The sequence below is a fragment of the Antennarius striatus genome, chromosome 1 (assembly GCF_040054535.1).
Source record: "Antennarius striatus isolate MH-2024 chromosome 1, ASM4005453v1, whole genome shotgun sequence".
NCBI lineage: Eukaryota > Metazoa > Chordata > Actinopteri > Lophiiformes > Antennariidae > Antennarius > Antennarius striatus.
Window position 1 is genome coordinate 19,779,162 of NC_090776.1, and position 20,688 is coordinate 19,799,849.

At 41.3% G+C, this 20,688-nt stretch overlaps 3 protein-coding genes across 3 annotated transcripts in view; 2 read left to right on the plus strand and 1 right to left on the minus strand.

The window, feature by feature from the left end:
* The first annotated feature begins 54 nt into the window (after positions 1–54).
* Positions 55–8,733, plus strand: myef2 (myelin expression factor 2). Its single transcript, XM_068316365.1, has 17 exons — positions 55–246; positions 1,554–1,753; positions 2,513–2,565; positions 3,472–3,479; positions 3,579–3,672; positions 3,783–3,974; positions 4,053–4,206; positions 4,297–4,346; positions 4,446–4,506; positions 5,178–5,276; positions 5,445–5,489; positions 5,582–5,668; positions 5,734–5,829; positions 5,971–6,030; positions 7,408–7,586; positions 8,091–8,142; positions 8,353–8,733. Exons 1-17 carry the CDS (start codon positions 137–139, stop codon positions 8,514–8,516), a joined length of 1,704 nt encoding a protein of 567 aa, XP_068172466.1. The 5' UTR covers positions 55–136; the 3' UTR covers positions 8,517–8,733.
* A 220-nt stretch (positions 8,734–8,953) lies between these two features.
* On the minus strand, positions 8,954–16,003 carry slc24a5 (solute carrier family 24 member 5). The gene is made up of 9 exons (XM_068318004.1): positions 15,730–16,003; positions 15,446–15,625; positions 14,359–14,442; positions 12,246–12,349; positions 12,032–12,132; positions 10,892–11,175; positions 10,592–10,801; positions 9,713–9,814; positions 8,954–9,616 (listed from the first exon to the last, which is right to left on the minus strand). The coding sequence occupies exons 1-9, from the start codon at positions 15,890–15,892 to the stop codon at positions 9,294–9,296; spliced, it is 1,551 nt and encodes a 516-aa protein (XP_068174105.1). The 5' UTR covers positions 15,893–16,003; the 3' UTR covers positions 8,954–9,293.
* Positions 16,004–20,052: 4,049 nt separating this feature from the next.
* LOC137599956 (RING finger protein 148-like) overlaps positions 20,053–20,688 on the plus strand; it is a 1,328-nt gene continuing 692 nt past the window's right edge. Inside the window, exon 1 of the mRNA XM_068321236.1 lies at positions 20,053–20,688. This exon is cut by the window's right edge and continues 692 nt beyond it. Coding sequence (XP_068177337.1) covers positions 20,062–20,685 — 624 coding nt within the window. The 5' untranslated portion in view covers positions 20,053–20,061 and the 3' untranslated portion in view covers positions 20,686–20,688.

The window sequence follows — 20,688 nt, forward strand, 5'->3', positions numbered from 1 at the left end:
CGAACTAACCAAACTGGTGGCGCTGTATTTCCTTCCTTACAGGTCAAAGAAGAAGAATGAGAACATCCACTCCACATTTTAAACTGCGTACACTTAAAGGAGGCATCTTGTTTTGTGCGGGGCGTAAAAACTCAACATGGCAGATGTCGCAGCTGTTGATGAGGAGATAAAACAAGAGGAACCGGTTGCATCTGTGAAATCTGACACCGACGAGACGTCTGAAGAAACACCAAACGGTGTGAAAACGTGAGTAGAAGTGATGTATTGTTCTGTCCGTCCCGCCTCCGCCTCCTGGAGCTAGCTTAGCTAAAATGGAGTCGTGTGATTTCCAGCTTTTGTTAGCCAAGGAGCTTCTGTCCAATATTACCAAAACCCGAAAGAACCCCTTGGATGTTTGTAGCAAACATCTAATAAATGTTTACATTTTAATGTCATTGCAGGTTCGATTTTTAGCGATCGAAAGATTAGCTATTGTGAGCTGTCAGTATTTATCTGATGCTATTTCGGCTGTGTATTGCTAATGCTTAAAGGATCTTGGAATCTTGTTAAGTTCATTACCTGAAAGCTAATTTAACCTTTTTAAGCCATTGTGTGGATAAATGAAACAGCCTTCAGCAGATATCAGACCACATCACCGGCTAACGGCAGCGTCCATGTTTATGCTAGCTGTTTAACGGCGATGCTATAAAGGAGCGTTGACTGATAAACTGTCTCCTACTCTGCCCCACTGACATTATATATATAGTATATATATTATAAATGTATGTATATAGTGTATATATATAATACATTTATATATGTGTATGTGTGTATAATATACACACACACGCACACACACAGTTGAGTTGGCTTCAATATAGTTGGTTTGAATGAAATATTTTATGAAATTATAAATCAGTCATGAAAAATAAGATTAGTGATAAGTGTAAGTTATTGTTTGACTAGTTCATCTTACTCAGCTATTACAAATGATTTTTTGGGGGGAAAGTTTAATAAAAATTAAACGTTTATGTTTGTAAGAATTCAAAGATCTACACAGAGACCTAAATAGCGGAGATGTTTTGAATTTTATTATGCTGATAACGTTATAAAATACTTGAAATTTGTCAACATTACATTTAGAACTCAGCTCAGAGTCAACAGTGTATATTCAATGAGGAGAGATGAAGAATTGCTTTGCACGCAAACTGCTTCTGAACAGCTAACAAAGTGTCTAGAGCATAATGGCATTCGTGTATGATCTCCTAGTGCTTCCACTTCAGTTTTATATCCAGTGAGACGAGATATAAATAATATAATCTCTGTTGGTGACACAGATGATCCTTATCAGATTAATTGACCTTATGATACAGGACAATTGTAACTCTTAATGTGAACAATGGAGGTAACCAAATCAGTTCGGAGCAAAATATCAGTATTTAATGATATGATTTGAAATGTAAGCATAGCTTGAGATCAACAGGGACCAGCTACTTCTAACAGATCTAGTAACAGGACTGTACTGTGTTGTTCAGGTGGCTGTTCTTTGATGTGCTGCTTTGTGCATGTTGTAGAAATCCAGATGAAAAGTCCCCCAAAGAAAAGACTGATGGCAAAGAGAAGTCCTCTGGGGGCAGAAGAGGAAACCGTTTTCATCCCTACAAAGACAAACATGGCGGAGAGAAGAAGGGTTCACACAGAAATCGGGTGTTCATCAGCAATATTCCCTACGATATGAAATGGCAGGCAATTAAAGATCTAATGCGTGAGAAAGGTAATGTCCCCAGTGATGGGGAAGGTGGCCCCTTCTCTTTAGCTCCTCAGCTGATTAGAAGTTCTTGAACCTTTCCTTTGTTACCAGATGGAGCATTCTGCTTCTAGACGTACTCACCAACTTGTAGCTTTCTTTGGATGTACAAAGTGCAGATAGTAGTGAACCAACATAGTGTGATATCAGGTTACAGGGGTTTTACTAAATTATTTTGGATGGAAACCAATTTAGTTTGGCCTGATATTTCTGTGAGAAAGGAAGAGGAATTTGGTTACATTGTCACGTGTTTTATGGCATTGTCAGCTCCAAAATGTAACCTCAAACCATTAGTAGTGCTCGTAGTAATGATTTTGTTGCATCTGTTGCAAGGTGAATCTTGATTTTTATGAATGACACATTGCAATCTTTCACTTTCTGAATCATGTGGGTCTCATGAAGCATTTTGAAAGGTCCAAAGGACAGTTTAAAAACGTTCAACTGCTATGAATGGAACCTGTTGACAAACTGATCATGTTGAAGTCTTTTGAATTTCCCAGGTTTAATGTAGCCGTGTGTCTCTCTGGCCTTGGCCTTTGGGTGTCTCAGTCACTGCCCAGAAAGGCATGGTGTTTTCTGGTGGGATGTTGGTCTGGGCTGACTGTTGATCATTAATGGGACATTTTCATCTGTAGCGGCATTACCAAGGCCAACGGCGACTTGAAGACTTGGTGACTTAAATTCCTTTGTTCTTTTGGTATTTTTTCCTTTGTATGTCTCATGTAGTTGGTGAGGTTACATACGTGGAGCTCTTTAAGGATGCAGAAGGAAAGTCAAGGGTAAGTGATGTGGCCAATTTGCTGCATGAGGTTTTAAATGCCCTCAGCAGGCTCTTATTAATCAAGTGCTCTTTTAGGCTCTGATCCTTTGGGTCTTACTAAGTTACTGAACTGTTGATACTGTAGGTTGTGTTTTAGAGCCTGGTAGATGGCTAATGATTGATTTTCATTTGAAAGGGAGATGTCCTGTTGATTTTTGGAAAAGTAGCCCAATGAATCCATCTAAGAGTACACTTTTGCTTTTGTTGTTGTCATTTCAATTGGTGTAAAACTTTTGTGTGTTTGGCTATTTTCCAAAGGGAAATGTGGGTTGTGTGATTTGTCTTATTCATTGACCCTCATGTCTCAAAATCTGATTTTACAATTCTGCTATATGACAAGGCTCTCTCTTCCAAGGAAGCAAACAGTCTTTTGTAAGATCTAGTTGTGTTTTATTATGCCTTATACTAAATTGAAGTCAGACATATTACAAATTCAAAGCTGGACCACACAATGTCATTATTAAAGTGGTAACTTTGAGAATACCTGTATTAAATACATGTGTGAATTAATGTTTCTATTTTCACATTGATATTTTAACCCAGTTCAAGGCAGTATATATTTAAAGTAACTTATGATACATGTATGTCTATTAATGTTAAATGCATCCTTCCAAAAAAAAAAATATGGGAAGTATATATTATTTCACATAATTATCGGGATATACTCTCATTAGTATTTTAAATAAAAACCTGTTGACTGAAGTCAGTAGGCAAAATGTGGCCAACATGCACTAAAGAGGGTACTAGACGCATGTTGTTAGACTAGATTTATACTGCCCTAAGGCTTTGTCTCGACTCTAACTGTTTTATTCTCTCCATGGACTGGATGTGTGCTACCTGGACTCCTATGATGCCTCCTGGTTAGGGTTGTGGGTAAGGAAGAATTTTCTCAAACAAACTCACAACTTTTTTATTTTTTTCTCTCGTTCTCATGTGATGTTAACCTGATGTTTGTATTTCTGTGTTCAAAAGTGTGGTGGAGTTCAAAGATGAGGAGTTTGTGATGAAGGCGATAGAAACAATGAATAAACATGATCTGAGTGGACGACCACTAAACATCAAGGAGGTATGGAACTGATCGAGTGTGACAGGAAAGTGTACAAGTGACTGATATGAGTTTTAAGACTGTTACCTGATTTATTTTAGGATTAAATGTCGATATGTTTCTTATTATAGGACCCTGATGGGGAACATGCTCGGCGGGTGTTGCAGCGCATGGGAGGAGGGCAACAGGGAGGTCGTGGGCCGGACATGGGCCCCGGGGGGATGAACGTCCCTCCCTCTATTGCCAACAACCCCAACATCCCACCTGACGTCATCCATGCACTGCAGGCTGGACGACTGGGCAACACAGTGTTTGTGGCAAACGTAAGAAAACCAGCAGTTTTTTAGCACATCATTGATGGGTTTCCATGCTAATGACAGTCGATCCCTGTTGTTTTACAGCTTGACTTCAAGGTGGGCTGGAAGAAGCTGAAGGAAGTGTTCAGCATGGCGGGTTCGGTGAAACGATCAGATGTCAAAGAGGATAAAGACGGCAAGAGCCGCGGGATGGGAACAGTGACTTTTGATCAGCCGCTGGAGGCTGTGCAGGCCATCTGTATCCATCAGAAAGTAGCAAAATCAAAAGTTAACACAACACAGTGCTCCAAAAATGTACCGTGAACTTTTCTTTGACTCATTAATTCAGCCATGTTCAATGGACAGATGCTGTTTGACAGGCAGATGCACGTTAAAATGGTACGTTGTAGTTCAATTTATTGTTATTGTCAAAACTCTAGTTGTTTGAGGGATTTGTAGTTCTTTTTTTATATGCCTTGTTTGTTTTGTTTTTTTTAGGATGAGAAATCTCTCCCCCCTGATGATTTCCGTCCAGTAGAAAAAACATCTCAGTTACCACGTGAGTACAATCTTAGACTCCGGTCAGTTGTTATCAAACCCACATCCATAGTATTAAAACTCAAACAGTATGTATAGAACTAACATGACTAATGTCAAGGCGCACTGGCAACAAAAAGCACCTGTGAATAAATTAAATAGAGTTTATAGAATGATGTCAAAGAGATGCGAAGATGTGCTGAGCATTTATGCTAATAAAATTGTAGATGAACTCTTTCTTGCTTGAATGACAACTTTTTACCTGGAGGCTGATTCACACGTGACGGTGTGGCAAACTTCTGTTTAAATGAGACTTGGTGATAAAAAGTCTTAATAAAACAGTTTTTATGGATGATCTGTCGGTCACTCTGAGTTGTGTTAAGTCAAAGCTTTTGTTTATTAATGGAACTCAGTGCTGAAATTAACTTTATGTGCTGCTTTAGAGCACGACGTGAATGAAACTATAAAAACATGGGTGTATAATTTAACGTCTGTTGTGCCCGTCGGCGTTGTCTCTGAGCTACCAGAGGGATGTCTTTCTGAGGCGGCACTTTGCAAATTTAATGAAGATCAGATGTGAATTTATTTTTCCCTCGACGACAGAAGTCTGATGGATGTTTCTGATTGGTTTATTTATTGGATAAATTCTTACTTTGTATCTGAGCAGACGTTGTTCTTCCATTTCCTGTGCAGGGGGACTCGGAGGTATTGGCATGGGTTTGGGGCCGGGAGGGCAGCCTATAAATGCCAACCGCATGAGCAGTGGAGGAATGGGCTCCGTGGGACACGGAGGTCAGGCACCTCACATTTCTTTTTAAAAGGATCACCTTACAATATCGGACGTACCAACACATTGAAAAAGTGATCAAAAAGAAATAATATAAATAAAATCAGCATCTCTATCTGCGTGAACACATACGTACCAGTGATTGTAAATCAAAGTGATGTTTTCTCCAACAGGTATGGACGCTCCAGCTTGTGGTGGGATGAACAGACTCGGAGGAGGTAAGTTATTTTCTGTTAGTTTTTTTTTTTTTTGATGGAAAAGGCGTTGGGGGGTGAGAACTTTGCTCAGACTTGCTGCTGCTTTTTGCCAGGAATGAGTGGTGGGGGCTTTGGGGGCATGGATAGCATGGGCAACATGGGTGGCTTTGGAGGGAGAGACATGGGAGGCAGAATGGGAGGTGAGTGAGCATGTTTTGTTCTGAGCTTTGCTGTTGGTAAACTAATACTGAGGCTCTGGGTGTAGACATGTACCGGTCAGGAATGGGCGGAATGGACCGGGACTTTGGCCACAGTGACATGCCAATGAGTCGCGGATTTGGAGATTCTTTTGGAGGAATGGGTGAGTGGTGGTGACTTCAGACAACTTGTACTATGTTCAAGGTTTTTTTGTTGGCTGCCTTGTATCATAAGTTTTTCTTTTTTTTTGTCACTAAATTGTTCTTCTGGTCTAATCTGCACCAACTTGTTTTCACTTCTTTAGGTGGAGGTTTTGGAGGAGGCATGGGTGGTGGTGGCATGGGACACATGGGGACTGGCTTAGGTACACATTTGACACATTTTATGCCCTTTCATTTTACATCTGTGTCCTTCTTCCCCCCTTGATGCGGAGAGACTACATCAGACAGTTTATATGGCTAATTGTGCAGAAGTAGAGAAGAGTATTAATGTACCATGGTGTAGAAAGCCATTAAATGTCATGACTCGCTTACTATGTGATGGGTAATAAAGGGGACCATTAGTTTTAGAGTTTTTCTTTCAATTAGATGACCTCAGTGCAAACTTTGGCTCTGCTCCTGTTTTACTTGAGAGAGGAAAGTCATGTGGATTTAAAACTTTGATTGAAACACACGTATTTGAATAATGAAGCTACATTTAAAGACAACTTGTTTTCTAATGGTAGTGAAATAAACTGCTACGGATCTGTGAACTCACATTTAATGTCAGTAAAACTGCAGTGCTGCTGTTTCGCTCGGCCACCCGCTATGCTTACTTTGATTCGTATCGCGTAAGACACGTCACCAAGTTACAGACTTAACTCTCCACACTTCACTCTGGTAGTTTAAAACTGTTTGTGGGGGCTCATCAGTCCCAAAAAATTAGTTCTTTGCTCCTTTAGATTTGTCTTTCCCTTTTTAAATTTTTTTTAGTAGTAAAAGTAGCATCATGGTTAGTTTGTAGATTTTATTGCAAATGCATACTTTTTATGAATTGAGCCTTTAACAAGTGAAAATTACAAAATTAAAGCAGAAGTGATTCTTCTAAACAACTTCATCTACCTTTAATTTATTTCATTCATTATTTATTCATTGCTGTTCAAGTTCAATTAAATAAAGGAGACCATCTGCCTCTGGCTGCAGGTTTGTGGTGATGTGTGTTGCTGTTTTGCTTTTCTGCACCATCCAGACAAACAAACAGCTGTTGTTGTTGTTCTTACACGTATTGGTACTGGCTTCATAGACCAATGAGTTCATTGATGAAGCTTATTTATCAATCACCACACCCTTCTTGGAAGGCTTTCTGTTCACCGTGTCACACTTTGCACTTTCATCCATCTATAAACCTGAACAACAGCAGGACTGTTCTCCACACACCAAACCTGCTGCTTTGCTTCCGGTGTCGTTTTATTAAAATGTGGAGTTATAGAAACTTAATCTCTTCCTTGTCCTTCTTGTCGGTTGTAAAACTGCTGCTGTGTAAACAAGGTCAGGGTGACATTGGACTGTGACTGATCTGAAATAATGGAGTAACAAAACACTAGCTCGATTAATGAGAAGCTATGCTTTAGGTCATGAAAGCTACTGTAACGTTTAGTTTATGGCGGTCTGAAGAGCATATAATGTTTTAATAATGGATTCGCTGGATATAGCGCTCTGTTAAAGAACACATCACATCATTTAATGAGCGGGTTTCTCTACAGGTGGTGGAATGAGCAGCATGTCGATGGACCGGATGGGTTCCGGCTTTGACCGGATGGGTATGTCGGGGATGGACATGAACCGTGGCTTCGGCGGTGGCGGCGGCTACGGCAACATGGGAGGAGGAATGTCTGACAGAGGCTCCGGGTCCAAAGCAGGCTGTCAGATCTTTGTGCGAAATGTAAGTGATAGTTTATCTTTCTCAGTTTGGTGGACTTACATTTCCTATCATCACTTTTCATGTTTTAAATCCAGCAAGTTGATAACCTGCTGATGCTGTTGGTGATGTACAGCAAAACACAACTTACTAAATTTAAATTCTAGTCCAACACTCATCCCCTTTTTGCTCAGTGGCTGTTTTTCTCTTCTTAGTTTCCTTTGTCATTGTTCTCTCTGAGATAATTGACCTTTGTCATGATGTTGGCGATCTGAACATCAACATTTTCCTGGTTGTGCCTCGCGTTATCAGTCGGGTGCCTGCAGAATCAGCTGTCTGCACAGCTGTTAACCAGCTAATGGCAGCTACATGCAGCAGTAACTGGAAGTGTAGTAGATCAAGCTTAAAACCAGGGTAGCTTGTTGTGCATCAATATATTGATGCAATCAGTATTGATTTGAATAAATTGTTCATGAATGGTTTGCTCTATATGTCTGACGATTTACTGGGAGTATTTCTGTTTTGTAGCTGTCTTACGACCTGACGTGGCAAAAGCTGAAAGAGAAGTTCAGTCACTGCGGTAAGTCTGGTGCAGTCTCTCTGTATTAACTATGTCTACTGTAGCTTCATTTATGGATCACCAAGACTTCTTATTTGAAAAATATTTCAGTGAAGTTTCTGATCAGTGATGGTCACTGGACAAGAATGCAGAACAATAGGGTGAAATTCATCAATATTCTGCAAAACACGTTGGTTTCTGTCACCGCTCATTGCTTATTCTCCTCTGCAGGCCAGGTAATGTTTGCAGAGATCAAGATGGAGAATGGGAAGTCAAAGGGCTGTGGAACAGTGAGGTTTGACTCTCCAGAGAGTGCAGAGAAGGCCTGCAGGATGATGAATGGAACAAAGATCAATGGCCGAGAGGTGGATGTCCGCATCGATCGCAATGCCTAGAGCTTAAGGAGAAATGCTGCTAACACACTCTCACATTCATCCTTCCTGCCAATGATTTTTTTTGTTTTGTTTTAAAAACACAAGTTCTTCATATCTGTGTGTCCATTGTTTCAGTTTTTTTGTCTCGACACGACATAGGTCTTTTATCTTTGTTTTGTAAGCCCTTTTGAAATAATCAGGCGGTTTATTTCAATAAACTTTTTAATTTTTAAACCTGGTGAATGTAAAGTCTCATTGGGTCAAAGTCTGGAAGTTCTTTCACACTCTGTGTAAACTGAACCTAAGGTGGTTCTGGCTCAACACTGCCTCCTATTGGCCATATGAAGGCATGGAAATTCCAAATCTTTTTTTCGCACCTTCTACCCAGCAGTTAATAACTAGACTCATAAAACATAATCAGTTGTGCCTGTTTGTGTTTGAATTCATCCACACATTTATGAAAGACGGGATCGGGGGTTTATTTGACACATTTATTACAGGACTGACTGCTCTGTTCCGGATTTATTTCAACGTTGCACTCACTTGACATGTTCTGTTTGTGGTTTTCGAGGAAATCAAGATGTCACAATACAAGTAGATTACAATCTTTTAATATCCCACTTGACAAGAGATGTAAACAGCATGACAGGTGTTACGAGAAACACGAGAATTATGTTTTTCATAGTCCCACCTATGCTGAAAAAGAGATCATCCTCTTAGTGAAATGTGACCAGCAGATGTCTTCCATGGTGTGAAACGCTTTGAAAATGACTTTGCATTGCTGCGGAAGGTCAGATCTCAGTCGCTGCACAGTCTGATGGGATTGTTACCAATAATACCCAGTTCGTACAGGATGGACAGAGTGGCAAAGAGGATGTAGCAGATGAGACAAATGATTCCTAACTTCCAGTCCAACTTCCATCCATTAATGTGAACAGCCACAAATAGAAAAACAATGGAGAGGAGCAATGTGCAGGATATGAAGACCAGCCCGGTACTGTTGACCTCTACTGGGTTGACGGTGTCCACGAAGACAGTCCTGATGAACCAGGGCAGACCCAGACACAGCATGTCAAAAACATTCGAACCGACGATGTTGGACATGGCCATGTCAGCTTTCCCTGGTGAACAGAAGACAAGGTTTTTCACGTAATGTCTAAATATGCTGATGGCGTAACAAGAACGTCAATGAAACGTGACGTTGACGGGGGCTTTACCTTCTCTGGCCACCATCACACTGGCCACGGTGTCAGGTATACTGGTTCCAGCAGCCAGCAGAGTGAGTCCCATAACTGTATCGGGAATGCCGAGGGTTTCTCCTGTGAGCAATAATCCAGTATCAGCCTCACGCCGGTGACAGAATATCAGCTGATTACAGATATATAAGACTGTTCATAAAACCAAAATAAACCCCTGCCCACGAGTGACAACTTCAACTGGCCATGAATCTATGTAGAATTTTTTGAGCAATGAAACAGTACAAAAGTGTCTTTTGTCTCAATTTGACATTGTTTTCTCCCGCATTATGTATTTATACCGGTAATCCTGCTGGAGAATACTCAATTACTTTGTAATGCTTGAACGTAATCGTAGCAGAGAACAATCTCAGTCACATACTTTATGTACCTGCTCAAGTCTCATGCTTTCATAAGACCAAACACTTCTGATGTCAGCAGTACAAGTAATCCCATTATGCTTCAGTCGACCAGTGGTGGTCACATGATGCCACTGCCCTTTGGCGTGACTAGGCCAACTTGTTCATTTTTCAATGGAAACGTGTGGTTTTGAAGTCATGCCTGTTGATTCTTCTCTATGTACTCTCAGGGCTCACATGACCCCCTCCCTATGGGGGAAGCCCACTGTAATCCTGCTGTGGCTGTGTAGGCACATGGCCCACTGGAGCTGTAGTAACCCCCACCCCTTCCTAACTCCTCAGGACAATGGCATCTAAAGAATTAGCCAGCAGACCAACATGTGATTTTACTCTGAAATGAGACAAGTTTCCAACACTCAGGTTTCATAACCCAGAGCAGAACGGCCAGAAGTACCAAGAGAACACATTTCACAGCAGACTTCATACTGTACAATGATCTCACCTACAACGGTGACCATCCACACCAGCAAGTAGGTGAAACCTGAGATCCAGACAGCCGACATGAAAAAGGTTATCATAAACCATTTCTTCCAGAACCTCTTCCTGCAGTCGGGGACGGTCAGGAACAAAAGAACGATGATGGGTAGAGACAGAACCCACAGGATCCGTCTCCAGTCACTCTCTGGCACGGCAAACACATTCTTACTCTCCCCTGGGATAAAAGAAGACCAGCAAGTTTAGAGTTATATCTGGATCTCGTCAAACGATGTCCTTGTGTTCCTACAAAAAGCGTTTTTTTTACCATCAGGGATCTCGTTGAGTCCGTGTAAGCTGAGAGAGAGGTGAGAGTATCCGGAGTCGTCCTGGAAGATTCCGCTGTCTGTTCTGGAGCGGCTGTGGACTCGTAGACTGGCGTCTTGACTCCAGCCAAACAGAGGCTGAGTCTCCAGCTTCTCGGTGGATCCTTTACCCAGACAGGTGCAGCAGGGGCTCACCTTCCTCAGGAAAAACTCACTGATGCGCAGGTCAAAGCACAAAACCACAATGTAGAGGCCGTAGACCAGCAGCAGGCAGGCAGCATCGTACCTGGTGGTGGGGGTGGAGATGGGGGGGGTGTTACAGTCTGAACTTAAAGGTCCACTTATTGAACTAATCATTGAGCTTTTTAACAGAATTTCATGGCCATGAGAAACCTGTAATATGTGGTAGAAAGCTCAATTAGCATGTAAATATAAATATTTTTTAATTTTAATTTTATTTTATATACTCGATTAATCCAAGAAGGGAAATTAGAAAAATATAAATATTAAAAAATCCAGCGCAAACACATAGTTAATTAATCATGTCACAACTTGTTCTGTGAATCAAGTTGTTATTAAAAAAATTACATACAAAAAGATCTATGGATTTATATGGTGGAGTATTTTCTGCACTGGATTATAAGGCGCACCTTCAATGAATGGCCTATTTTAAAACGGTTTTCACATTTAAGGCGCACACGATTATAAGGTGCACTGTTGGTTTTTGAGAAAATAAAGACTTTTAGGTGCGCCTTATAGTGCTCAAAATACTGTAGTCTTTTAATCACCATTTGAGAAGGCACACTGTTTTAAATGTAGGTCAGTTTCATAAAACTCAGTAATCTGATTATAATAAAACAGCTGTTGTCCTCCTACCAAACAAAATGACATCCGGAAATCTTTCATGTTGAATTTTAATGTGCCTGTTCTGTTTGTGATGTGATGTGGTGACATTTAAGGGGTATTTAGTGCTCCTTGGTGTCTTTGAGATAAAGGTCAGTGAGTCACAGCGACACACCTTTGTTTAGTGGTCAGTTTGTTGGTCTCGATGTCACAAGGCACCATAAACAGCTTAAGTTTTACAGCTGCTATTGATGTACATGGGGTAAGGTCTGAAGTTGAAAAAGTAAACACATACATACCAGAACACCTTGTTATCATAAATGATGCCAATAACAGCAGCAACACTGATGCCGTACGCCACACAGTCCCTGAACAACGGCCAGCAGCTGAGTCTCCCTGCCTGAGAGAGGAGACAGCTGATTGGAGGACAGTTCACAGAACACAACCCAGTAGAGATGTCCAGTAGTCAGTGGTTGGATAATGTTTGTGTGTAATTGAGTCAGGGGGGGATACCATTGAGGCCAGGAGTCCACATGCAGCACAGATTCCTAGCAGGTTGTAGACGGCTGATCCCACAATGGTGCTAACCCCGATGTCTCCCTTTGTGACAAACACGCCTAACACACATGAAGAGCACATGTTAGTGCCCTTACAGTCAGTCTGGAAAAACAGAAACAGAATTCTAAAGCGATTTTAGCTAATTAAAAAAAACAAAAACAGGAAGCAATGATTTACAAATCATTCTAAACCAGTGGTTCTTAACCTTGTTGGAGGTACCGAGCCCTATCGATTTCATATGCTCACTCACCGAACCCTTTAGTAATCAAATTTAAAACATAAGTACAGTATTTTCCACACTTTAAGGCACACTAGATTGTAAGGCGCACCTTCAATGAATGACCTATTTTTAAAAAAAATATGTCATACATAAGGCTTGGATTACAAAGTGCACTAGATTATAAAACGCATCTGAGAATTAAAACTTTTTTCATTTATAAAGCACATTGGATTATAAGAAATTGAGAAAATTAAAGGCTTTTAGGTGCGGAAAATACTGTATGTTTTACTGGTGAATTCAATGAATTGTGCATTAATATCACCTTTTTCAAAGAACAAAACCAAGACAGTACAGGAACTCACATGAAATGACCTACAGTACCTGCAAATCAGTGTGAATTCTGCTGTTGTTACTGAGAGACCAGTTCAGATATGCGTGGCTTCACCTTGGCTAGTGTTACTCTTATGTCATTTTCGCAGCAAACTCTGTTTCTGTTGTTTTCCATACAGCTTAAGGAAGTGTTTCTTTATTTTTTTCAGTGCCAGACTAGAGTTGCTCAACTTGACATTGCAAATAATGCAGAACACTGACTCCCATCACGTTCTGTTATACAGTACATGTAAATTCACGTTGCACATATTCGTCCGACCACTTTCTTTTTTTGCTCAACATAGTTACTATGAATTAAAATATTAATAAAGCAATCAGATGACGTACCATCACGACAGGCATAAATCCACTACTGAATCAATGTAGCGTCACGTGATCACCTGCAGCCACTGATGGCTAAGGGGGGCGTGTCATCACGGATTGACACGATGTGTCAAACGTACACAGTGATTCGTGTATGTTCGGCAAAAACACCCGACACGATGTGTCAAGACAAAACATCGTGTCGGGTGTTTTGTCTTGACCTCCGTCTCTGCCGAACCCCTGAGACCGACTCACCGAACCCCTAGGGTTCGATTGAACCAAGGTTAAGAACCACTGTCGTAAACATAAATACAACTTTTTAGTCTGTTTGAGATATTTAATGATCAAACTGAGAATTTGATGCCTGTAACATGTTTGTAAAAAGTCAGGACTGGGTCGTATTAAACATTAACTTAAACATCTTGTCTTTTAACAACATTATAATTATTTAGAAAGGAGATTACACTGATGGTTGTCCCATTCTTACAGTTCCATGTTGGTACTTGGTACCTCATGATGGGGCGACCCAATCATGTGCACAAACACGCATCCTTACTATCATAGATGCTGGATCTGAGACTTTTTTCTTGTAACAAACTAGATGATTCTTTTCCCTTTGGTCTGGAGCACAAAACACCCATGATTTCCAAACGTGCCTCTTGATCATCAGACCAAGAGACACGTTTGAAAATTCTTTAACTCTTGCATGGTCTACACACATCTTTTCACAAATTGATGAACCTCCTCCCACCTATGTATTTGATGGATTCCTATTTACACATCATGACACCATCACCTGGGACCAGTTAGTTTTTCGGCATTCCAGAACTTTCTCAGGTTGATGCTGTTTTTTTTTAGACATGTTGCTGACATAAAATTCATTATTGAATGTATAACTTTAGCTATATGGTTTGTGTACTGTTCATATGAACTGAATGTTAAAAAGGATTAGGGAAATATATAATTTCTGTTAGTTAAATGTTTTATGGAGCATTCCAACATTTATGCAACTGTAATGTGGTAAAAGTGGAGGAAACCTAATTAATTGTTGACAATAAACAATATTTTCATCACTGTTTCTATACGGCAGTGAAATCACAGTTTATTTAGAATGAACACATAACATAACTGTTCATAAATATTCTTACTAGTTACCCAGAAAGGCTGTGACCAGTTCCGGAGCAGAGCTCCCTGCTGCCATGAATGTGGCTCCGGCTACATCCTGAGACAATCCTAGACCTGAGGGTCACAGGGAACGTCAGGAAGGAAAACACGACAAACAACATGTGAATAGAAAGGACTGTAACACAAACTAAACAGGACAGTCAATAGTAACTGGAGCTTCATAAAGGTCACATTCCTTTACTGCATGATATTACATGATACCAAACATTTGCATCTGTATTGGTGAGGTTAAATTCTATTAACTAAACATCCTCATGCATAAACCCATCAGCCACACCCTGCTAAAGGTGACTGTCATCTAAATTCTAGGTCACAAGTGTCAAACTCAAGGCCCGGGTGCCAAATGTGGCCCGCCACATCATTTTATGTGGCCCGCGAAAGCATAAAAGGTCAGACTGTCTAAAAATAAATAGCTAAAAAGTGTGTTTTGACCAAAAACTACATTTCCCACAATGCAGTAATTAAACCCATTTTAACTCTGACAGAAACGTTTTGAACAAAGTTAATGTCCTAACTTGTGTTTGATGTTATTTTTCTTTATTCATTGATAGTTTGATCCTTGATTGATGGAGTTCTGTGGGTTTAATAACCTGACAAATTAAAAGGATTCATGTTAGAGCAGAGAAACAAACAAACAAACGTGTTTTTTTCTGTGTAACTGTAATGTATGTAACTTGAATAAGTAATAAATTCATTTCTTTAACATTAAGCAGTAGTTACATTTATTTTACATTACATTGAGTTACATTTATTAGTTATCTGACCCTTTTATTACAGCTGATGTGGCCCTCAGTGGAAATGAGTTTGACCTCACTGATCTAGGTAATATTGTTTCATCATTTAAGCACATCACATTTATGACTCTATGGACTGACAAACAACATAGAGTACCATTAAGTTATATCTATACATATATACCCCTAAAATAAACAAACTAAATAAAAAAAACACACACCCCTAATTCATCCCCAATTTCATTTCACTTATTGACACTTTTTGGTGTCATATTTACGCACCGAGGTCACATCCCCTCCATCAGACTGTAATCGTCACTTACGTTCACTGATCACTTCCAGGGACGGAAGAAAGTAATCGTCGCAAACTACAGAGACGGCCAGAAGCATGTAGAAAATAAGGATGAAGTAAATGACGAGTCCTCCGTCCTTCCTCTCCCGCACTGTGAAGAAGCCGTCAGGAAACTCAGAGGACTGCGGCGACACGCACTCCGTCTCATTCTCTGAAATAGCAGCGCGTAAAAGCGCGTCAGGAGAACTGGCGCAAAAGTTCTGACTAGTAGAACAACCAACATGACAAACAACCATCACTTCACGGTTTTCTTACCCAGAGCCCGACGCACCCTGGCAGGGTAGCTCACCTCAGATGTTTTTGCTGTAAACTGCACAAGATGTACCGTGCAATACAAAAAAATGACAAACCCTAGAAAATAAGGTATAAAATCTTTTCTCTTCTTTCTCTGCAGAGCTGCAACCTTATCCACAGCCATTTGAAAATGGAATTAGGAATTATTCCCAGGAGTCATATGTCTCTTTAATCCTGCAAAGGTTAATTTTGGGACTGAAGTTTCTTGTGAGCTGAATCTGTCGCTGCACCTAGAACTCAACTCGCAAAGGGAGATTATTGGGGGGGGAAAGCTCTAAGAATGGTGGATCACGAGTTGGGAGTCATTCCAGTCGACTTGATTCCAGCCTCAGGCGCATCAGGATTGAAACACAAAGCCACAGCACCACAGGTCTGTTAGTGGAAAATCAGCTGTTCCTTTACTGGCTACAGGAGTATAACAGCTTTACTGTAAATCTGTATGAACTGGTTGGTCAGGGTTAGAAAACTGTACCTGAGAGATCATGTATCCATGAGCATCAGTGGCAGCAGGTGGATGACCGCCATCCCATCTGTGGACAGGAGGTGGGGTGCATCCAGACAAGTTGATAATTCATCACAGAAAAATACATTAAGACACAGAGGATTCACACACCTGCTCTCAATAATTCAATGTCCTGGAGGTAAAAAGAGTGTCAGATAGAGTGATGAGTCTGAAGCTAGAAATAGAAGGTGTGATGTTCAATGTTGTTAGCGGGTATGCTCCACAGGTAGGATGTGAGCTGGAGAGTGGGCATGCTCCACAGGTAGGATGTGAGCTGGAGGAGAAGGAGAAATTCTGGTCGGACTTTGATGAAGTGATGCAGAGCATGCCTAGAAGAGAGAGAGTTGTCATTGGAGCAGACTTCAATGGACATGTTGGTGCAGGAAACAGAGGTGATGAGGAGGTGATGGGCAGGTTTGGTGTCCATGAGAGGAACGCAGAAGGACAGATGGTAGTTGACTTTGCAAAAAGGATGGAAATGGCTGTAGTGAATACTTTCTTCCAGAAGAGGCAGGAACATAGAGTGACCTATAAGAGTGGCGGTAGGAGCACACAGGTAGACTACATCTTGTGTAGACGGTGTAACCTGAAGGAGATCAGTGACTGTAAAGTAGTGGTAGGGGAGAGTGTAGCCAAACAGTATAGGATGGTGGTGTGTAGGATGACTCTGGTGGTGAGGAAGATGAAGAGGGCAAAGGCAGAGCAGAAGACGAAATGGTGGAAGCTGAAAAAGGAAGAGTGTTGCATGACTTTTAGGAAGGAGTTAAGACAGGCTCTGGGTGGTCAGGAGGTGCTATTATTATTATTATTATTATTATTATTATTATTATTAGTAGTAGTAGTAGTAGTAGTAGTAGTAGTAGTAGTAGTAGTAGTAGTCCTAGTAGCAGTAGTTGTAATAAATAAAAAAATAAAATTCACACCCCACAGTGATGTGTTCTGTGTAAACTTTCATACCAGCCTGTAAAGTAAAACCCAAATATACACCTGTTGTACTTTGATCAAATAGGCCTCTGTCTCTCTTCTCTCTCTTATCATCATCATCATCATCATCATCATCATCATCATCATCATCATCATCATCATCATCATCATCATCATCATCATCATCATCACTGCTATTTTTATTACATTTATTACTTTTATTACTTTTACCACACTCTCCGCTGAGACAGGCATCTATCTGGTGAGTTCATTCTACAGGATGATTTTCCACCCACTGCTCTGACCTGTGATGTTTGCGTGTTGAAGTGAACACATGGTTCCAGCAGCTAAAGCAGGCTACATGTGTGCTGCTGTTTTTGTGGATCAAATAATGTACAGTAAAAACATGCCTGCACTAATAATACACAAAAGTGCACAAATGGCGCCCCAATGTGGTGTAATAATCAAATGTTTTGTTTTGAAGCCATCATGAGGATCCTATAATTTGACTATTTACCTCAAAGGGAACGTGCAGCTAAACTTAATTTCCCATTTCCCTGTTAACCATTGTATATCATGACCTCGTGTAACATTTCCTGACTTAGTGAAGGATATAATCAAACTAACTTGTCAGATAAAGTACAACTTGTGGTTCTAATGCAGATTTTGTCATATTTCATATTTCTTCATAGGATTTTGTAATATTCTGACATGAATTCTTTCAATAGTGACCCTTCAGTGTAGAGTATGACTTCAGTTATGATATGAGGTGACCACCAGGCTGAGTACTGCTGATTTCACTATCTCTGTGTGGATAACGTCATCTGACTCACAACGCGTTCTTATTTTATCAGCTTCTTTGGTTCACTGTGTTCAGTGTGAGCGACCGACTCAGTGCAGCGTCGTCTCCTTAGAGACCAACCACTAGATGCCAGTGTTGGAGCAGAAAGTATTCGAGGTGCTGAAGTTTTGAGTTAAGCATGAGCTTTGTAAGAAAGCTCTATGTGTTTGACAGTTCAACTCAAGAAAATCTCAAGGGAATAAAACCGTTTTCGAGAATATCGCGCTTTTAATCTAAGAATGGGGCTACAGGCAGGAGTGGCTACAATGCCAAAGGAAGATAAAAGGTCTGAAGACCAAGTAGAAGGTAATTAAAGATTGCAACAGCAAAAGCAGGGCAGGGCAAAACACTTGGCCATTTCATGAAATAATGGACAACATCCTTCTGTTTGCTCAAGCAGCGCCACCTGCTCTTAATTCTTCCAAATGAACACTCAATGGTCATTCTGGCTCTGCTCAGACTATAATTGAAGCGGCTTTGGTCCTCTGACAGCCCACTCTCTGGGTATCCCTTCATGATCCAGCTACGCAGAGGATAGGCTGGACCACCGAGGAGCATAAGCACTGCTGTGTCACAAATAACTTCAGCGTGCTGAGGTGATAGAACAGTGTTGAAATTAATGTATACTGTTGCTGCAGCACTTAGATAATGTTTACCAAGAAACATCATTCAGTCTTACTTGTAGGAAGAGAGTTCCACCTTTCACCTCATCTGTAAAGGTCAGAGTTCCGTAAGTACCCTGCATCATGAACACTCGCTGGATAGCCAACATTGATGTTTTTGAATCTGTAGCAGTGACACATGCAATAGACTATCACTGGCATGTGCATCCCATCAATGCATTGGTAGGGCAAACCGTTGCCTTACCAATGCCAAAATGGTGCTTAACGGTGCGGTATCCTGACCCTCTGGCTAACCACTACAAGGCAACTGCGACACGTATTGCCAGTCTGAGGAGAGTGTTCATACCTGTAAGCCTTGGCCGTAGGCGATCAGTCAGTATCTTAAACGTTGCTTAGCAAATTTGGAAATTAGCATGTCACTGGCTATCTTCGAAATTGACGAGGACCACATTTTTCCATTAGTCATAACTTTTCGGGTGGCACCATACTTGCCCTCAATGCTGTTCCTCGCATTGAGGGCAACACGAACCATTGCTGAATATACTAGCCTCCTTTGGCGTTGCCAGTATCTGGTGCATCTGAGATTTTCAGATGCCTCCGCCCAACGTCGTTGCGACGACAACTTGTCAGATCGGCCATTAATGTGGCCCAGTCTCAACAGAGCTGTATCGCATTTGGAAACTTGCTAAAAACAGTGTGAACAGTCATCCCTAACAATAGGATGTGGAAGGATTTATTTGTGTGTGTGTGTGTGTGTGTGTGTGTGTGTGTGTGTGTGTGTGTGTGTGTGTGTGTGCGTGTGTGTGTGTGTGTGTGTGCTTTCACTTGTGTGTAAGCAGATATAGTGGAAACTTGGCAGTCCTCTGTTCCATCTCAGTTGTCCCTGGTTTTCTAGCAGATCTCTGGGTGTCTTTATCCCAGTCCAAACAGGAGATGCCTTCGTATTTTGTTTGTGTGCACACCGTCTATAATTTGTTTCTGTGTCTCTTTGTCGAGAGCAGACAGTGTTTGTTGAAAAACCACAAACTCATAGTGCCAAGTGATGACAAAGGCAATAGTATTTATTAGTTTTACAAGATTACCCCGTGTCCTCGACCTATGTCCATGAAACTACACATATCATTTACTTATCACATCTTTTCCCCATGGTTCGCCGTTCCTTGGTTCTTGAAACAATAGGGCACATGTCTGTTTTCTTTGTACTTCAACTTGTTGAACACCAGTACCCTGATCTCTGTGAGGAGTTTACAAGGTTCAGGGAGATAAGGAGAGGTGAAAGCAGGTCGGATGGAACTACTGTTGTATTCGGAACGCTGAGGTGCCAACAAACCAGGAAACTGTCGCTAAGAAAGGAGATTTATAGACCCCAACAAGACTCTTCCTGCTCTAAGAAGAACTTCACCATGGGTAAGAAGAGTCAACGCGGTCTGCTGCTCCTGCTCTGTTTGTTGGGACTCGTTCGCTACTCGGCTGCCGCGGTGATTTGGACAGCTGCGGTGGAAATAAGGTACATGAACAGCAACAATGAAATCGTGGATAAATCCTGTGAGTGTGGGGTGTACGGTTACGACTCCCCACTGCAGAATGCCTTTGGTATCGTCACCCTTCCTAACAGAGACTCGAAAGGCTGCGGCTCGGGTCCTGTCTACAGCCGCAATTCCAGCTCGCCACCTTGGATAGCGCTGGTGAAAAGGGGCAACTGTACCTTCGGTGAGAAGATCAATAAGGCAAAGCATCAAGGGGCCTCGGCTGTGGTGGTGTATAATGCAGATGGATCTGGCAACACCACCTCTTATATGTCACACCCAGAAGCGCGTGATATCGTCGCGATCATGATCAGTAACTCTCAGGGCATGGAGGTGGTCAGGCTGGTGACGAATGGGACGCCTGTTGACATGATGATTAGTGTGATTTTTAATGCTGGCTCCCCTCACAGACCCTGGATGGACACCTACTGGCTCCTGTCAATTGCCTTTCTCATTGTCACTAACTACAGTTATTGTCTCCTGCCTCCTGTCTCAGTTTGACAT